The sequence below is a fragment of the Rousettus aegyptiacus genome, unplaced genomic scaffold (genome assembly GCF_014176215.1).
Source record: "Rousettus aegyptiacus isolate mRouAeg1 unplaced genomic scaffold, mRouAeg1.p scaffold_m13_p_1, whole genome shotgun sequence".
In the NCBI taxonomy this organism is placed as follows: domain Eukaryota; kingdom Metazoa; phylum Chordata; class Mammalia; order Chiroptera; family Pteropodidae; genus Rousettus; species Rousettus aegyptiacus.
The window spans coordinates 173,262,632-173,283,725 of record NW_023416284.1 but is presented as its reverse complement, the minus strand read 5'-3'; the positions used below and the strand labels follow the sequence as shown (position 1 = coordinate 173,283,725).

The 21,094-nt window shown below is 40.4% G+C and overlaps 1 protein-coding gene across 2 annotated transcripts in view; it reads right to left on the bottom strand.

Moving 5' to 3' along the window:
- Window positions 1-173: 173 nt before the first annotated feature.
- UST (uronyl 2-sulfotransferase) overlaps window positions 174-21,094 on the bottom strand; it is a 253,563-nt gene continuing 232,642 nt past the window's right edge. For both annotated transcript variants that reach the window (XM_016160130.2, XM_016160129.2), the window contains one exon: window positions 174-3,178. In XM_016160130.2, the coding sequence (XP_016015616.1) occupies window positions 2,895-3,178 (284 nt within the window). In that variant the 3' untranslated portion in view covers window positions 174-2,894. The remainder of the gene's footprint in view (window positions 3,179-21,094) is intronic.

The following is a 21,094-nucleotide window of genomic DNA, read 5'->3' as shown; positions in this document are numbered from 1 at the left end:
AGCCAGTTTTTCGATGTCATCTAATTGTGAGAGTTTATGGATTTTTAAAACTACATCTTTCCAAAAATCACATTTTGAGGCAGAAAGCTTGGTCAGTTATAGAGGCTGAGGGGGCCTGTGAGGAATTGCAGGCACTCTTACTCCAGGTATCAACAGAACAACAAAAAGAAATGTCGACTGATTTATATTCATTTATTTACAAGGGTAATGAATAAGTTAAGAAACACTTCATCTCAAACACAGATTGCTTTTATTTTAGCTAAGCTCATGTTTCAGTTCTATATATATTTTTCAATTTCCATCAATGTCAAACACCATTTTTTTCTTTCTTCTTAAAAAAAAAAAAGATTTACAAGCACTTTTACGGCACTCAAGGAAAGTAGGCTGAAGGTTCATAATAATAATTTTCCTTTTAAAAAACATCCATCAGACCAAAATAAAATCATTTTAATTAACTCCTTCCTGAGTAACTAAAACCTTGGAATGTGCTGAAAGGTTATAATAAATAAGGCAGTCAAAGATCAACCAGCTTAAAATGTATTTTTTTTTAAATTAAACTATGTAAAATGTACAATATATTTCATGAAGTACAAACTGCGTCGGGCTCAGGGCCAAAGAAATGTTGTCACGTGTGCCGAATATACTGATGAAGTGCTTTGACTTTCAGGACCTAGAGGCTGTTTATTGGGACAAAATAACATGAAGAACCTGCAAGTCAATCAGTCAGCATCTTTTGTTGTGATGTTATAATGATCACTACTGACAAAAATGCCTTTGAACACACAGGTAGAAGTGCTCATGTGAACCTGCACTAAGAGATATGTTTTTTAAAAAAACCAATTGTCTGGGTGTTCTGACAACTACAGAGAACTCTTAGGCAGCCCCACTTTTAAGATAGCGAGATTGCACAGTGTGTAAACTAATTATCATTCTTTATATGCAATTTCATAGAATTTGCTTACAATGTACCAGGCAGCAGTTCCTGTCCTTATTTTGAATATGATAGCTATTTTCTGGGTTGCTTTTTAAAACGTGTCTAATAGTAGGGCCCTGTCTCTGAACAGAACAAAGGATATTTCCTTTCCTGAAAAATATTTCCCTTAATTATTTCCTTGCTCTAGTTTTCTGAGGCAGAAAGGAGGCTCACAAGTGGCCAAATGCTGGACTTCGTGCCTCTGTGGTCCCAGCCTTCACTGGACTCCTGCGGGATGGAAGCTTCTTAACACATCTCATGATAAAGTAGCTTAGTGCACACTTGACAGGTTCCAAATGACTAGCTTTATATCTTGGCTACAGTCCAATTTTAGTGAATGAGGAAAAAAATTCTAGAGACTCGTTGGTTTCTGAAAAGTAGAAAGTGTGTAGCTTGTGTAAAGTTAGAGTCTTATCTACTATTACGTATTCCCAACTCACACTTTAATAGTGCTCTGAAGTGCACATGAAGGAGACAAAATTTGCTGCATGTATCCTGCCGGCCACCACCACCTGCACCTCCGCCTCTCAGTTGGCTGTACATTATCCACTCAAGAGTATATGTATTTCTGGAGGAGGAGGGGCGGTTACAGATGAAAACATTTCGGAATCCAAAGCAACCATTTTCTAATGGCTGAACCAACACATCACAGATAGATGGCGGGTGATGGGAATGGGATGGAGAGGGACTATTTTGGAGATATGACGCTGACCAACATCTACTCAGATCACTTTGAAGGCAGACACCTACTCATAGAGCTGGTCAAGCAATCTCTTACCCAGATGCTCTTGCTTCTTCTCTTCTTGATGTCCTAGTAAGGGTTCTCAGGAGTGAACTTCCATAAGAAATGGGACTGTAGTTTCACTGCTGCCTGTAGAGAAGTTGGTACCTCTTCTCACCAAAAACAGGTATGTCTTAAGGGACTAGAAGGTGAAACATACCAGGTACTATGAAACCCAATGGGCCAGAAATGTGCCTGACGGATTATGCATTGTCTGTGGTCAGGATGAGAACTTCTGCCATAGGTCAAAGTCAGAGCCAAACTGGTTCCTGGGATGTCAGTTAAAGCAATGCTAGGGAAAGAAGTGTTTCATATGGGGTGTAAAGGACATGACCATGCCATTTTCCTATGCCACATGACTTCCGGGGCTGATCTGCCTCGCCTATGATCTTCCTTACACAGCAAACAAATTCTTTTTCCTGCCATGTGACTTTGAAATCTGTCAGAATGGTACTTGGAATGTCTCGATGGAGCTCTCCATGCACTTTAATCTTGAAAGACAGGGCTCTGGACTGGTTGGGGTGTGGCACAAGCTGACTTGCTCTTTCAGAGATAATAAGTATGCTGCTCTTGGTGAAAGTGTCCCCTGAGATGGACCAGAGACGGACTTCTACCCATGTGGGTAGAAACCACTTGTCCTGGGACATCCTCCCTTTTGATGTCCTTATCTGCTTACCTTCTCCTCTTAGATCCTTCTGGAGAGTAGAGACCCTGGTGTCTGAAGTGGTTTTGTATTTCTACTGAAATATACAAGTCTGGATGTTTCCTACCACTGAGGTAATATTTTTACAAGTCAGTTTACAAATGATAACTTGTTGGCCCATAAGCTATATTCTCCCCCCCCCCCACCTTCTCTCATTATACTAGGAGAAAACAGCTCTTTTTATGATGAGATGCCTTGTGATGGAGTCATCTAGTGTACCTAGGAAGGATCCAAGGAACCAGGAAAAACACAGAATAAAATTAAACAAATAAAACCCGCAAAACCGGGCATTTCCCAACGACCCCAACCTGTGGGAATGTTTTGTTCTTTTTAATGCAGCCGAGCATTAATTTAGTCCCTTCAGGATTTTTCTTCCCCAAACAAAAAACTTTCTGGAAAAGGGAGATAAAGCCATTGGAGTCAACACCTTGCTGGCATCACCTCTTATAAATATCTTCGAGCCACTTCTCGTCATCCTGCTCGTCATCATCAATCGGCTCCTCCGTTTCCAGTGGCGTGGGAATGAAGAACTGGGGTCTCAGCGGGGTCTTGCTGACGCGAGACTTCAGTCCGAACTTGCGCTTCAGCAGGTGGAACTGCTCCTTGACGTAGTGGTAGAAATCGTACTCGTATCTCATTCGCTGGTAGAGAATCTGCACGGCCTCGGGGGACGGGACGGTCTTCCTCACGGTCACAGTCATGTTTCCAAGTTTCCTGTGCTCTGAAAAAGAATCGAGGTGCACATGAGCAATCGTCTGTTAGGCTTTCGCTTTAAAGGAATAACGGTAAGGCTGGATTATAACCCGCATCACCCTGGCAGCCCCTAAAGCAAGAAATTCGACAGTCAAGGACTAGAAGGAAAAATGTCAATTCATGTTAATATTAACACCTAGAATATGGTGAACTTTCTAGGTGTTAATATCAACATGAGTTGATTAAACATGAACCATCTAACATCCTTTTCATGGGATGTGAACTGTGCAATTTGACCACCATTTGGTTGTTCAGTTATACATTCTTTTGCACAACAAAATCTACCCAATTTTCATCTTTTATTTTCTGTTACACACCTTAAAGGGCTTTGCTTTCCGAAGGAAGCACAGAAAAAGCTGCTTCACCACTTTCTGATCATCTTGTTTTTATTTTAAAATATTGACATCTATTATTGATAGTTTAATTTGATACAAAATCCATTTGCATTTTTCATTTCAGCAAGGCATTTGTTGAGAAAAATGAAGGACTATTAGATTCTTTAAATACAATTTTAACTGTAGTAAATTATAAATGGTATTTTTCTTGTAAAATATATAACTAACATCTGTTTAATTTTATATTAATACTTAATAACATTGAAATGTTATATATCTACTTTATACATTTACATGACAAAATATTAATCATTTTAAAGTGTACATATTGGTGGCATGAATTACAGTCATAATACGGTGCAACTGTCACCACTACTTTCACAATTCTTTCATCACTCCATACAGTAACTTTCTATCCATTAAACAATAAGTCCCTCTACCTCTCCATTAACCACTACTTCTCAGGGCACATTCTGTCTGTGAATTTGCCTATTCTAGGTACCTCATATAAGTAGAATCTTAGAATATTTGTCCTTTTGTGTCTGGCTTTTCTCATTTAGCATAATGTTTTCAAGATTTATCCATGTTGTTATCCTTGTCAGTACTCCATTCCTTTTGATGGCTGAATAATATTCCATTGTATAGATATACCACCATTTGTTTATTCATGTAGTCATTGATGGAACCTTGGGTCTTTTCAACCCTTTGGCTATGGTAAAGAACGCTGCTATATTTGTGTGTGAGTATTTGTTTGAGTCCCTATTTTTTAATTCCTTTGGGTATGCTATACCCAGGAGTGGAATTGCTGGCTCATGTGGTAATTATACGTTTAACATTTTCGGGAACTACCAAACTTTTTTCCTCAGTGGTGAACCACTTTATATTCCTATCAGCAATGTATGAAGGTTCTAGTTTTTCCAAATCCTCTTGTTCGATTGTTCTTTTTTATTTTCAAAATAATTTACAGGCATTCTAGTAAGTGTAAAGTGGTATCTTCATTGTGATTTTGACTTTCCTTTCATTAATGACTGATGATGTAGAGCATGTTTTCATATGCTTGTTGGCCATGTGTATCTTTTTTGGAAAAAAGTCTATTCAAGTCCTTTGCCTATTTTTCAATTGGAGTGTTTAATTTTTTGTTGTTAAGTTGTAAGTGTTCTTTACGTATGTTGAATATTCCATGTATATCAGGTATATAATTGGTGAGTTTTTCTTCCATTCTGTAGGCTGTCTTTTTTTTTTTTACTCTGTTGGTAGTTTTCTTAGAAGCACGAAAGTTTTTAATTTTACTGGAGACCAATTTATTTACTTTTTCTTTTGTTCCTTATACTTTGGTATTATATTTAAGAAACCATTTTCAAACTCAACATCATGACATTTTCTTTTGTCATTTTTTATTTAAAACTTTTGTCACCAAATTCGAATAGGTATAATATTTATAGATTATGGTTCCAAATGGCTGCTTCCAAAATCAGATTCATGCAACAGGACAAACACTTGTCATTTTTGAGGGTATATGAGGTACTTTGTGAAGCTTCCAAAAGCCAGTCTAAAGCAGGAATTTTAAAAAGTTATCTGAGTAGTAAGGCCTCTTTGAAATAAGGGTACTGCTTTTCAAATGAAGTCTCTTAAAAGGCATAATACACATTTGGATATATCAGTTCTAGAATTTTTGTTAAAGAACTTGGCACGGTCTCTTCTAAAATAAGTTTATGATAGAACATTTTATAATGTCTGTTCTCTTTGCAAATATTAACTATAGCTAACCTGAGGCAAGACATGTTTATAGGCTTTAAATATAGATATTCCCTTTGTGTTTTTAAAACACAGAGTTTAAAAATATCATATTAAAGACAGACAAGGCACAAAAAGTTTTAAGTTAAACATTGAGAGGTACAAGAAAAATAATTTGCTCATTTGCAGATTTCTATAATCCCTCTTGGAGCACTCTAAATCGTGTGGGGGTTTTGTTTTCTCATACCAAAAAAAAAAAAAAAAATTAGGATCTCGTGATTTTAAAATAATTTTTTTAGTTAAATAATTTGACCCAACCCATTCCAAAGAGAATGTAAATAACTTTACAAAAACATATATGTTGCAATTACATAATAGTTCAAAAAACTTGCCAACAGGCGAATAAAGGTAGGAAAGAAAAGAGGAGACAGTTCTGTGTTGGGGTAATTTTCCCCACCTTATGCAGAAGGATCTCCTAGAGTAGTGTTTCTTGCCTCTTGCCCCAGCCTCTCCTTCAGGAAGGCATGCTAGGTATGAGGGCCAGAGGGCTTCTTCTGATCTTGCATTTGGGATAAGGGGTTGAGATGCTAACCCCTCTGCGGAGAGTGTTCTTGTCTAAAGAGAGTTCACATCCTCCTCTGCAGGAGGATGAAGGCATCCAACCAACCATGCCTGTGACTCAGCAGATAAGTTTGTCTAACTCGGGATGGAATATCATCAGTCCATTTCTCTTCACACATGAGCTGCATTCTCTCAGCTAGCTTAGTTGGTAAGAAAGCTGACATTTGGATCTCCATCTATCTGTCTCCAGTGTCTATTTCTCAATTAGTTTAGAACCCAGGCAAGGGTAAATGAGTATTCTTTATTAGTCCCCCACACCCCAATACTGAGTAACACAAAATGTTGTAAAGTTCTAACTACTTATGCAGCAGGTAGGTCGAGAGCTTGGCTTTAAACTTTCTAGCAGTCAACAAAGATTTTAATATTATATATCGCTCTTCATGTAAAACAATCTACATCTATTCTTACTTATAAAACCATAGAGAAATATCTTCTATAAATTTTCATAAGAAAAAAAAAACTATAACAGAATTAGCAACATTTAAATAACATCCTTAGAGTAAATTCAGCCATGAGTTTCATGAGTAACAGAGAAAAATGGTAAGGTCCAGGTACTCTACTGTGGCTTGATCAGGGAACACACTACAGAAAATTCCGAGGCGAGGTTCTTAACCCTTCTGAAACCTGACTAAAGCTCATGCTCAGGGAGATGGGAGGTTCTATGGACCTCTGGAAGCCCACATATGAACATCTTAGGCTTTTATGAATCTGTTAAGAATCCCTGATTTGGAGAAATCGATAAACTGCATTTCCTTCAGCAATCTTCCATGTATCTTACTTATTCTAATAATTATTACCCTCTAGTGTAATTCTGAAATACTGGAGTTAGTACTTTATTTGCTGGTCAGGTGTGCAGTCATAAACACTGCAACATCAAAGAGGGGCGTACTTGATTTATATTTTATGAAAGGGGAGGGGCTTAGCGGGGCCTGGAACTTCAACGGAGGCCTGCTTTGGAGAAAGACTCAAAGGAGTAAGCCTAGGGGATCCTAGATCTTTGTAAAGAAGTAACCTGGGATCTGCTTTCATGCATCAAAGCTCTTTAAAGTTGAAATACTATTTTGCAAAAAATAATGTGCAGCAAGTATAATACCGACCTACAAACTGTCCAAAAAAAAAAAAAAAAGGCATGCATTGAATTTTTAACCTAGAGCAAGGTAACTTCCTAGATGAGTCTATAATTTGGATGCAAAATGTTGGTCTACATAATGGATTGAGTTGCCTTATTGTAAAGGGTTATCAAACCAGTAAAATTTGAGGAAGATTTAAAAAAAATGATAGCATAATGAATTTATACATTTCCCTCTGTGATTACAATTAAGTAACTGGGTCAATTGCTATAAAGTTACTTCTAGCTCATCACAAGAAAACCCTGTTGATTCTTCTCTATGGTCGGGGGTGGGAGAATTGATGGGTGAGCAGAGCAGATAACCAACAAAAGTGATAACATGTCATTCAAGCACAAGGGAAAACAGGATATATTTACATCTTTAGTTAACCGATTTGCCAAGAGATGGTGATGGTCCCAGCTGAGCCTGAGTCCTTGTGGTATATTTTTATGGTAACAGCTACATTTAGTGAGGACTAAGGTGTATTGAACATTAAACTAAGCACTTATACACACAATTTTATTTAATTCTCACAATAACTCCTCTATGGAAAAGCTATGTTATGAATGAGGAAACTGAGGCTGAGCAAGACTCCTGACTTGTTCAAGGTCATGCAGCTGGAAAGAGGCAGAGGCAGGAAGGTCCACATGATAATCAGTTACTGTGTTTTAGCTGTGTTGTGTCTAGTTGCAGAAAGGTCAGCAAACGTACCGTTGTTCCTCACATGGTTCTCTATAAGCAATGGAGCATGACAGAGCTGGGCCTAGAGCCTACTAAGCCTAGCTTTGACTGTGGAGCCCAGACTTGTAGTAGATTTTGTAGGAAACAAGCACGACTTTTAGAGGGAATGGCTATTGTGCTTATGATTTGAAGGAATAAAAAGGTTGATTTAGAAAGGAAAATTAGATTAGACCATCTCTGAGTTCAATCATAAAGTCAATACCCATAGAGTCAGTGATGGAAATCAACACATCATGATTTGGAGATTTTCTCTGTTCCAGGAAAGCTTTTATTGGGCGATTATTTAGCTTGAACTTGTAATTATGTGTTTCTAGTTGGAAACATCATTCAGAAACCCTGTCAGAAATGGACCCGAGATCTAGAGTTTGGGAAAAGTCAGCCTTCTTGCAATGACCAATGTCTGAACTTCCTAGTGTTCCCCGTCACGTGATTTCTGCTGACCCCACTTGGATCGCCTTACACTGACTTATGTTATCCAACTTTATAAGGTAATGAGGGATTTCTAATAAGATTTATATTTGGTAAGATCCCAAGTGGCCTTTCCAACCAGATTTTAATTACATATCACCTCGCTATGTTGATGAAAGTGTTTGGCTACCTGGTAGTACTCATCAGAACAACCACTAGGAGACTTGAGTTCTGTGCTAGAAAACTCTACAGAGAGAACAGACATTTAAGATAAGAGTAAAGAAAAAAATTTTCACTTGTGTCAACGAGACAAAGTTCTGAAAGATCCTTTTTTCAGATAGCAACAGATCATCAACTGTGTTTCAATTACCTCTGTCCTCTTTACTCTTCTTAGCCCCAGTCTAAATCTGCTGTCTAAGCATGACAGTGACAGCTAGTTCAGAGGATTCTTATGAGAGCTAATTTTTCACTAAGCTCCAATTTTGCAGTAATATCCAGTTCCTACTTCATCCATCTGTCTCTTTTCTCTCTGTCTCCCTCTCACTCCACTTTCTCTCTTCTTCATTGTCAACCTCTCCTCAACTGGCTGTTTTCCACTAAAGTTCAAATGTGCTCAAGTCTCTCCATTCTTAGATAAAACCCTTGTCTCCATGTCTCCCTTCTCTTTCATCTTTTTCTCCTCTCCATCACAGCCAAACTTCTTAAAGAGTTGTCTGAATTTGTTCCCTCAATACTCTGTTCAAACTACTCTTGCTCCCTTATTGATAATTCCGTAGACATTTCTCAGGGCTTCCACCACTTCTTAGCATGACCTTAAACACTGTTGGCTCCATCTTGAAACCCTCTCTTCCTGTGGTGTCTAAAATAGCATTTCCCTGGTTGTCCTAGTCTTCCGATTGTTCCCCTTCAGTTCTCTACACCCAGTCCTCTTTCCCTGCCTGTCCTTTTAATGCCAGTGCTTCCCAGGGTTCTGGTCTAGCCTTCCTCCCTTCTCCCTTACTCCCTGGGAGGTCTCATTAAACCCTCTACCCTTTAGTTTTCATACCTCTGTGGACACAAAACCAAAAGCTTATATGAAATGATTACAGTCTTTTTGTCATTTTGTTTTTCCCTGAGCTGAAAAATTTAATAGGAAAGTTAATGGTATTACCAGAGGGTTATGTCATAGTCAGAAATAGGAGTGCTATTTTGTGACAGGAGAAGCAGAGACTCAGATTCAGCCAACGTTGATGGCGAACACTTATGGGCTTGAATTGTACCCACCTGAATGTTATTTAATATTCCAAATAACCCTGTGAGATGTCATGACCCCTCTTTTGCAGATGGGGAAATAAAAGCTCTGGAAGGTTAAATGACTTACCCAAGGTCACACAGCTAGTAAGTTAAGTGACAGAGCTGGAATTCGAGGCCAGATTTGCTTTGGTATTGAGGTTTCCATTCACTAAGTACTGGGTTGTAATCAGTAAACTTTCGTAAGCCTGTAGAAAATTATCACCTTCATATGGAAAGACTAAAGGGCACTTTGCCTTGTAGCATTAGTAAAGAATTTCTTAAATCACATTTCAAAGACATATGGTTATGTGTCTTGCTGTACAATAATAAGTTCTATGGAAAAGTCATTCCATTGCTAAGTATTTTCGTAAAATGCTAGACTTTCCCTCCAAACAAAACAAAACTACGTGAACTGTGGAATCAGCCTCTCTCCAGATCGCCGTAATAGCAGTTCTAGAGGAAGTGGTTAGGGTTTTTGGGAGACTGTTGTTATCTCAGCTACAAAACAATCATACGTTAAAAATCAATACTTATTATTAGCATCCTTTAGGAAGTGAAGTAGCCCTCAATAGGTGAGCAAATACCGTAGCATGTAACCATCAAGAAGTAAAGACCTAACCCCATGGGTATCTTTGGAAATCAGCAGGAACCGTGAGATGACTTCAAGGGGCTCATGTCTCTTACGTCCACTGGTGAATATTTCAAAAGGAAAAGACAAATACAGAGCCCTTCCATTAAGGCAGAGATGGCAAGGAGGCAGCCTGAGATCTGACTGGCAGACTGTGTATTATTTGGCCCATGGGTTATTATTTTTTTTTTTTTAGAAGTTGTAAGACTTGGTCTATTTCACATGGAAATCTGGATTTCTGGCTTCTCTCAAAGTGAGGCAATTTTCTTCTGGAGCTGAGCATAGCTGCTCCCTGAGAGAGGCCAGTTCTCTCCATGTGTCTCAGATTCTAAATGCCAGTTCATTCCGTTATATTACCTGTCTGGCTGCTGTAGAAATTTGAGTTTTATGCTTCTGCTTTAAAGGTTTTGAAATTCTGGGATTCATAAAGCTAGAGAGCAAGTGCTTTGTGTCAAAATTAAAGCTTCTATTAGGCCTTATTTGCGTATCCAATGTCATTTTCTTTCCCTTTTTCTCCAAATATATATTGAAAAATTTTCTGTACCAGACATAAGAATTAGAAGCAGTGAATGGGACATCACCACCACCACCACCACCACCATCATCATTATCAGGCATTTTTGAGAGCTTCCTCAGCACAGGGACTGTGAGATACTAAAATGCATTTAATCCTTACAATGCCCCCCAGTGAGACAGGTTCTCTTCTTATCACTATTTTATAGATGTGACACTGGATAACTTGCCCAAGGTCACACAGCTGGTAAGTGGAGAAACCAGAAGAAGTTGGGTCTGAAACCAGCTGACTCCTGAGCCCAAGAGCTGTATTCTTTATGTTGCTTACAGTGAACGGCACTCAGGCTGTAAGGGGAGACTCCCTTCCCACAGCCTAGTCACCACAGGGGCAGATAGGGCATTTCACTCTGGCTGGCTGGATGGCATCAAGATTTCCTCTTCTTGGTCAGAAATCCCTAATGGAGAGACCAAGTCTAATGGGCTTGTTTTCATTACTCGGCATGGTGTTGGGTCTTTTGTAACCATTATTGGACTTTTTGATCATGTAGAGCTAGTATATGTGAAAGTCTGAGAATATAGGGGAGGAGTGTGTGTGTGTGTGTGTGTGTGTTTCAACCAAAAGATAGAAAACTTTTAGGAGGGCTCTGAGGCACTATCGAACTTCTGAAAAGTTTTCCCTGGATTTGTTTTCTTAACAACCCCACTGACTTAATGTAGCTCTTCTCCTAATGAAGTTTGTCATGCTCAGAATGCTTGGAATAGGGCTAATACCTCATTCATCTTTGTACTTCGATAGCTCAGCACCTGGGGAAACACAGCACCCTCTGTACATACTCGTCGAGTGAATGAAAGGAACTACCAGAAAGAAGGCAGCGGTCAGACCCCAAGAAGGCTTGGCTGTGTCTGTGAGGTGCAGACATAGCCAAGCGGGGACAAGGGTAATATCTGAATGTGCCTAAGACAAAATTCCCAAGAGACCCGTGAGTGCTGGGTCTCCCCTCACATGCAGGATTTTTCAGCTCCCTCTGGGGTCTATAAATTTCAGTGTTTAGCTTTGTGGTCCAGTTGCCTTTTTGGAATGATGGTGCTGGCCATGGCAGGTGCTTCTGCCCCTGTCCTTTAATTAATAAGTGCATGTTGGCAAAGAGAAGCTATCGTTTCAGGATACTTTTGAATTTTTTTCATTTTTCTTATTTATCATTAAGGACTAGCCAAAGAATCTCCTTAATCACTTTTCTGATAATTGCAGAAAATTTCCTCAAAGTAGGCACTGGTTTTGAGCTGTGAAATGATCATAGAGGAAAATAAACAAACAAGCACCCACCTCTGACCTTTCTATGTGAATAGAAAAATAAAGAATTTTTTTTTCCTTTTTCCATAGAGACATGTCCACAGCCAGCTACAGAGTCAGGACTGTGTGCAGACAGACTCTTCAAGGCTTCCAGGCATTGTACTTGCCCTGAAGAGCAGTGGCAGGGGCCCCACAGGGAACTCTTTTTATATCTCTGCCCCCCAATAACATAAAAATCTGTAATAGGTAATAGGTAGAGAAAAAAAAAAAACGCAAGACTATAGAGAGGTCAGGAGAGAGATGGTTGCGTAGGGTCAGCTTTCTGCATTATTAACACTTTACAGATAGCGTATGAACAGCTCAGCCCATCAGAAGTGCATCCTCTTCATTTGCATAGAGCTCTCTGAATTAATGTGTTTTCACATACCCCCTGATTAACTCACACAGTTCTCACAGCAGCCCATTTCACCTAAGGGCCTAAGAGGTCACAAGATTGGCTCAAGGTTGTATGACTAGTTAAGTGACAATCATAAGACCAGAAAGTAAGTGGGTGTTCTGATTCCCAGTCTAGCACCTTTTTTTTGCTATATCGCTGGCTGTTAATTTCCAAATTGAGTGGAAATCTATAACCACCCACTTCTCTCTGCCCTGTGTGTATTCTGGCATTAAGGGGATCAGTTGAAAAGAAGGCCTTGAGTGTTCTAAGTCAAGGGGAATGCTTTGGTAAGTCTGGGAGGATCTGGTGAAAAACTTGCAAGCCAGCAAAAATGTTTTCAGACTGAAAGGGACCGTGTCTTATTCAGTTTTAGTTCTCCAGCACCTAGCTCCTGGCATATAATGACCCTCACTAAAGGTTTGTTGATTTGAAACCTGGATGTTAAATCCATCCCTAAGACGGGATTAACCCAAAGGGCAACTTTGGTGTTATCTGTACATGTGTTGTTTTTGCTAAGTTCTTTCCTTAGTCGAGGGTTCTTTCTCAGCAAACTTTCCATTTCTAGAAATGCAATTTCTTTAGGGGAGGCTGATATACGAGTTTGGGATCACGGGTCACTCTGGAGAGGTAGTGGCAACTGCTTTTCTTAGCTATTTTGTTGGCGAACACTATATTATGGCAACAGGTCACTTACACATACTTAGCAAAGCTTAAGAAATACTGTGAAAAAGGACGTTGACCACAAACATAAATATCTGTGAAAGACATAATAGACACAGTGACTCCGTAGTTAGGGAATTTATGTCATGTGTGTTACTTACTATAGCTATTAACTAAAGAAATACAAACATATTTGAGGCAAAAAGACATTTGTATGACCTATTAATGCTGTCCAATTACTTAACTTGTTATTATTTTTAGTATTTCTGAATGCTGTTTCTCCATTAGCAGAAGAAAATGTTTTATTTAGAAGTAACACATTTGTTCGGATCACATGCACTTGACTCAAGTGCAAAGGGCTTTGCAGTGAATATAGTTTAGACTGTGGTGCTTTGGCCAGTCTTGAACACTCCCTGGTGGAGAGGCCGGGATATTGAGAGCATCCTTAGAAAGCTGGTGTCTCTGGGAGAGTCTGCAATAAAAGTTCCACCGTGCTCTTGGAAACACACCTCCGCTCAGCACAAACACACCCGTCTGCATGGAATGCCCTTGCCAGTGGAAGGTGTACAGGCTCGGGTACCCCAACTCTCTGTCCCTTCTAAGGCACTCCTGAGCAAACACTGGGAGCTCAGCTTGTGCATCTGGTGGTCAGTATTGTCCACCAGGAACCAGTCTGTATGCAGGACTGAGCAGCGACAAGCATGATGCTCCCAACACTGGCCTCAAGCTGAGGCCACGAATGGGTTTTGCTTTACTGTCCAAGATCTGGACATTTCTGCAAAAGCAGTGGCTCTTTCTACCTCTGCTGCATTGACACTATGTTTGGAAGGGCTCAGAACTCTTAAAAGTCCCTTTAATGTAAATAAAAAGGAAATCACAGACCTGCCCCATGAAGCCCCCCTTCTCACCTCGCCTCATCTGTCTAACATGCATAATGGAAAAACGATGTAGCCTTGGCTCTGGGTCAAAATAAACAATCTGGAAATACCGTGTAAACCCAGCTGCTGGAGGACAGAGGCCCCACTTTACAAGCTCTGAGATGGTTAACCATATGCAAAATAACAAAACCTCAGCACCGGACTTGCAGTCTAGGCTGGTGCTGGGCTGCTGGGCTGGCTTTGGCATTCCTTCCCTTGATCTAAGTGAAGCACATTCCACGCCGACCAAAGCCCCCTTTCCCCACCATCTGAGTTTGTCTGAACCTGGTCCAGCAGCAATTATGTGTGAGAAATGAATACAAGTTGAATAACAAACAGAAGTGGGGACAAAGTTTACCACTGGAAAAAAAATAAGCATCATCAAAAGATAGGCATCGACTCTTCAGCTTCAGGTGATCAACAAAGATGCCCTGCTGTTCTGAAAATCACTCTGCCCAGAAACCTGTGGTTTCCTAGTCTCAGGTTCGATTACATCCAGAGACTTCCAGCACACGAGGGATGAGGCATACTTTCTCAGGTGACAGGTGTGATGAAAGCCAAGGTCAGGGAGAGTGGGGCTGGGACATTCGTGAGTGTGTGGAAAGCTTCGCGGGTACACAGCCCACGGCCACTCCGGTGGACCCCACACCGTGCCGGCGGCTCCCGAAACCGTGTGAACACGATGCTTGTCACAGATAGAGTAAACTCATTTCCTGAATTATACGAGGAGGCCACACAGTTCAAACACATGCCGCACCCTTGCAGCTGCCTGCACCGGAAATGAATGTGTGTCACTGCGGCTCACGGCGATGTGTTGGTCTGAAAGGGCCAGCGTCTGATTCGCCCCTCGAATGATCGATGGCATGTTAAGACCAGCTTCTCGGAGGTATGGCAATTAGGGGAGAGGGGAACAAAAGGCACTTCATGGCTCACTCGGTGCTTGGGGTTGGTAAAGCAAACAGAGGCAATACTCCCCCACCCCATTTTCTGCAACCTTCTTTTTCAGATCTGGAAACATAAATAATTAAAGAATAAATCAAACTCACTTTGAATTTCAAGAGAACCTTTTCTCTATGCAGCCAAGTGAAAGTTACATGATTTACTAATTTTTTTTTTTAAATGCCTGTAAGTGCTAGGCTCCTTTGATGCAAGAGAATGAAGCCTTTATAATGCTCTCCATTTGCTTTGATTTTGGGAAGCAGAAGCAGGACAAAAGAAACCAGGGAGAAACGTTATTGACCTGTGTGGAGTGGGTCAGGAGGGCCCGCAAAGGCCAGGGTGCTGGACCCTCCGGAAGGGCAGCAGGCAACCGGTCCTGCAAACAGGCATGCATCTTCCAGATACAAGGCACAGCAGATCCTGACCCCACCACATGGTGAGGTGAGGGCGCCCCAGCAGAGACTTTCCCAAGTTACTGCCTGGGCAATCCAGCTCCACACTGCTTATCCTCAATTCCCAAACTGCCGAGGGTTGGGGCTAGAAATTACATATTTACTTGCCTAGCTCCCCATTTGCTTATTCATCAGCTCTGCACTGAGCAGCTAAGCGTGATTCTAGGAACTAAGAGAACTGCCAAAAGCTGCAAACGCAGGATGCTTCTTCGAGGAGGAGGAAGCATGAACAGTAGAGAAACAAGTGTACGATCCTTCCAATCACTTCCCGGGCAATGCTTAATTCGGGCTTCCAGGAAGGGCTTCCCTCCACTGGAGGAGGAATGCAAAGGGGTACGGATCACAAAGGGATGGGCACTGAGGGCCATCTTTTGTGCCCTTCAGTAAGACCAAGAGAACACCTTGCCGGACAAAGTCAATGTGCAGTGACTGGCCTGGGAAGCCGACATCCACAGAGACTGAGCAAAGACGGCAGGGGTCTGTGGCAGGGCCCTCGAACCTGCATTTTTAACCTGCACCCCAGATGAGTCTGGTGCAGGAGCTGTCCAACCGCACGCAGATCCTAACTTAGAATTCAACGCGAGGATAATGAGCCCCCTGTTAGCGTTTGTTATCAACAGGGCTAGGGGAGGCCTCAGAGCTCGCCCCACACTGGGGTCGGCTGGCTGCAGCTCCCCGCTTTCCCTGCTGCCCTGGTGCCCTGGTCGGAGCGGAATTTGCTCTCATTTCCTTTCTCCCCAGCTTTGGCATCGTGACCCAAATCACCCAAAGCTGATCTATTCCTTTGAAAGCAATTACACACGCATGCTTCCTCAACATAGCATTTCGCGATTGAACTATTAGTTTGGGCATGAGAATGGCAATGACAGAAGGGTCTACTTTCATAGCCACAACTGGACTAAACATTTCTGTTTGAAAATACCTACTTCAGGAAAACAAAACAAAACAAAACAAAACAAAATAACAACAACAACAAAAAACAACAAAAAAACACCCTTACTGGAAGACTTATAGAGCATTATTAATAAAATGTATTTCTTTGTTGGAAATACATTTTTTATTTGAAATCATTATCGAGAAATGAGTTGTTGTTGCTTTTCATAGTTTTGTTCCTTTATTTAGAACCCCATGGTGGATGTCCTTACCATAACCAATGAGGACATCCTGATCAAATGGATCGATCTGACCAAAGACTATTAAGAGAAACACTAACCCAGTATTTCTGTCCAAATTTCTTTGGCCTCTGACAATCTCATAAGCTCTGCTTTTACTTCCTGTGCAAGATTCTTCTTTTCTATTCCTCACAGATTGTGCGGTGTTAGCAGGCCTAGGCTACTCCTCTTACACACACACACGCACGCACGCACGCACACACGCACACATGCATGCCCGCGCACCACACCCACACCCTTTGACAGGGAAGGGGACCCTCCCCCGAAATCACACTGCACTGTCTAAATCTAGCCCCGATGATGTCAAAGCCAGCTGCTGACGCTGCAGTCACTTCGGGCACTTCACAGACGGGGACATGCCCATAGGACAGTTCTTAGGTTCGTTTTTTTTTTTTTTTTTATGTTGCTCTATTATTTATTATTTTTTTCTCCAAGGCTTCACATAGATCACGCTAACTACCTAGTTATATAGGGTCAATATAAAGCTCTAGGGCAATATATAAGCTTTTAGCTTCAAATCTTAATTCTTAGAAAAGCAACTTACAACTTAAAAGTTCATTTTTTTTTCTGGTTACGATGTACATAAATAAATACATACCATATGGACACACATGCTTACATATATGAACATGTACACATATGAAAATATAAATTTTTTAAAAAAGATTAAGAAGATAAAATGACTTTAAATCAAGTCACATTTATTACTGTAGTAATATATTTCCTTCTTATTTATTTAAGTAAATTATAAAATAGGTCCCTGCTATACCGTTTCTTTAGTTTTATATTTTAAAACTTAACCAATCACAAGCATTGTCCTATAGCATCAATTACTGCAAGTCATATTTTGCAATGTGTTTTAACATGTTCCTTTTTATGGATACAGGCCGTAGAGCCAGGTCGCTACTTAAGGTGAATTATTTTTCAGTTTCTATGACTCTAGATAAGATGAGATAAGCATCCTTGTCTATAAGTGGTCATGCGTCCTTTTGCTTGCTTCCTGAGATAGACGGCAACTTTAGATATTGAGTGGTAAACTCTTCTTCTTGTTGCTGATAAATTTTCAATTCTAACAGCTTTAAGACACTATTACTTTCTTTTGTCAGAGATCCCGAAATCTGTGTAATGTGACTTTCCTAAATTTTAAGACATTTTCTTTAATAGTCACAATGATCGATCAGCCTCGATGCGTGAACCCATAGTGAGCTTTAAAAACCAACAACCTGGATGTCGTCTCTGGAATGTTAAACATGGTGAGGTTTTGATAAACCCTTGAAGGGCTTCGAGCGGAGTAGCTGGTCGTGGAGGCCAAACATGTAGATAAGTGAGATATTTAACCTCTTGCCCAGGTATTAAGAAGTTAGGTTAATAAGAGGTGCTACTCAGAATAACCATCCTCAAGCCAGGAAAGGGTGAAACGAAGTTCCAAGGGTGCTGTCACTGTCACTGGGAGAGTTTGTAATGTGACGTTAAGATTAAATTTACTTTATCTGGGTAACCTGCAGCACCCCGGCAGTCCCAGGTCTTAAGAGGTTGTAAATTAACTGCCCATCCTCTCCGTCTTCTCTCCTTGTTAGAGGTCAGATTTTTAACTGACTGCTCTATAAGGCAGCGTGTGCATCTAAAAGCACATCCAAACTGCTTTGCTTTAAGCAAACCCTAAGAAAGAACAATGAGACGAATACGTAACCTGGCCATTTGTTAGGGTAGCGGGGCTCCGTTTGTTTACTTAAGGAAAGTTTGAAATTGACAGATGAAGGCCTATAGAAGCCAAGGCCATCAGACACCAAGGCTACTACTTCAAAGAACAGTGGTGATTGTTCGATATGAATATTTAAATACTGTAACGATGTTACAGACATATTAAAGTTTACAAATGTAATCTAGGAAGAAAAAAATAATTTCTTTCCACAACACGTTTTTGAGGGGTTTGGTTGTGGCATGAACTTGTGTTTATAACTGGAACTCGCCTGTGAAAGATGGCAGGCAATAGAAATTCCAAGTTTCTAAGAGAAGGCATTTGATGATTAATAGCCTTTGGGCAGCGGTTGCTATTAGAAAGAAATAGGGGGAGGGGTGTTTTTATTAAGGCAGAAGAGAAATTTAACCTCTTCTGATGAGAAAAATTAAGCTCTTTCATTCTTCTGACATATGAAAGAAAAAAAGAGGGGGAGCAGGGGCACGTGTGAGGTGTTAGACGAACAGCAGGCTGTACGCGAAGGCAGTAGGGGGTGATGTCTCGGGCTGAACTTTCATGGCCAGTGGCTGTGAGAAGCTGCAGAAACCCGCATGCGATGTAGACGGAAGGGAGAGGACGGACTGCCAGGAAACTTTTTATGCAGCACAAGCCAGAAATTGTGCACCAGCCTTCCTCTTAGATAAAATGGAGAGAGGGGTGAGGAGTCAGTTAAAAAGGAACAGTCTCCCAATGTTGGAAATGCCTTGCTGTGGCTTAGAAAAATGTGCTCATAATATATCACAGCATATCGTTATGTTCTGTCAGGGTTGGATCCCTTTAGAAAGTTTTAGAGATAGGTCAGGGAGGGGAGAGGAGAAAAGCATAATCTGCATGATATTCAAGACATTCTTTAACAGTCTGTTCAAAAGATGGGAAAATCAAAGCTGTTTGAAGGCCAAAAGTCAACAAACAGAAGAGCTACGACCCATTACATTTCAGCTTTATTGAGGCGTAAAATGAAGTTTCATGATGTTCTAAAAACAACGACTTAACTGCTTAAAATTGAATAAGTGAACTGGCATTAAATCCATACCATATTTTAAATTGTTATTTTGATATAATAATAGAGACCGGTTATGTCACAGTCCTCTTCTTCAAATAATACACGGAGGAATATTTAAAAAATTTCAAATTGCTCCTACATTCTAACAAGACCATATATAGACAGGCTGGTTGATTTATGACTTTCCAGTAACGTTTACTCTCTAAATGGCTTTTACCAAATGATTTATTTACTTGGTCTACGCTGAGGTAACCTCCTGGCTGGACTGTCTGCAATCCTTAGAGCTCAGAGTCTAAGGGACTAAGTCCTCTCACTAACTCATCTCTTGAGTTTCTGTCAGGGCTGTGGGTTCTCATGCAGATAAATTAGGAGTCCTGGGTTCAGTTTTAAAATGTTCCTCCTTCCCCATCACTTCTCTTTGGAAAAAAGAGAAAATCATCGACAATTTCTGATCCACCGAGTCATGTGAAGTGGCAAAGATTCTGTGCCCCTGCGAAAGGCTGCTTATTTCAAATGTTTGCTAGCTCTATGGTTCTGCCTCACCTTTTTTCTTGTCTTCACTCTCCAAATTCCTCTCACAGATTACAAAATGAATCTACTCAATGTCACCGAAAATAGGTTGCGGAACATACTAACATGTCCTCCTTGAAAATTTTTATGCTATCACTGCCAAGAAAAGATTAAATTCTAATTTAATGCTACTTAACTCAGTCATCACTTCTTGGGTTTACCTGTGACAATAAAACGAAGGTCTGATTTGTGGGCTAGAAGCGAAGGCAAGTGAAAGTTCTTTGGCTCTTATTTGGGTAGATTTCATCCCCTTTTCCTTTTATGAGTGTTGCAAAGCCCTCTGGAGCATAATAACTTGTCTTTCTTTCTCTTTTTATCCCACAAAGTCCAAAGCAGCAGAGTAGGGTGATGCTGGGCATGGTGGGGATGGGGTGAGAAAGAGGGTAGGGAATCAGTTCTGCTCCCAAATTTTGTGGTACCCTGGGCAGGGGTGACGCATCCTGGGATGTGAGCCACCAATGCCCCTCTCTCAGTGATCACAGCCAGGCTCAGCCTGACAATCCTCAGCCTGTGTTTCTGGCCACCATGACTGACTGTCCAAAATTGGCACTAGACATAAGCTCCAATTCTCATGCTTTTTGGCTGACAGAATTCCTTGAAAGAACTGTACACTGATGATTATTGAAAGCTTTCAGACCATTGTGCCCTCTGCATCTTTCCTGGGGTATTTAGATCCAATTCTTCAATAAGTTATGGTTTCAGCTAAGCCCATAATTCTTTGTGTGAACTTTGAATGGTATGAGGAAATCAGTCTCCAGTTCCATGTAACACCATTAGTTCATCTTCCGATCGGATAGATGTATGAATGACTATTTTTCCTAATACACACAAAACACATTGACATACACTGACAAATAGCTGAAATCAGTTGCCATCCAATAGCAACAGATAGTGAGTATGTCATTTCTGTAACTGTTGTGGAAAATCCCCACACATGAGCTTGGGTCTATAGACATGAAGGTCAGCATAGCAAACAGTTTAAAGATGCTAAAATTTTAAGAAAACAAAATATGACCCTGAAAAGTAGCGTGGGATGTTTTCAGGCCTATTGATACAGCCTTTAATCATAACATCTCAATGATATTCATAAGTAACAAAGGGCTTTGTGGAAATGTTTGAAAGCAAATAATTCTTCTTAATAGACTAACAAGACTGACTTAATATTAAATTGATTTCATTACCTAGTAACCATTTGTTTCTGGTAGATTATATATTTCAATAAATAACTTTAAATAAATGTTACTGAATGTCAACTCACCATAATTCTGTAGTGAACACATCACAGAATCTTTTTCTATCGCAACAACTAGAATGACGACGATAAGACCGTAAAAAATTTTTTAAG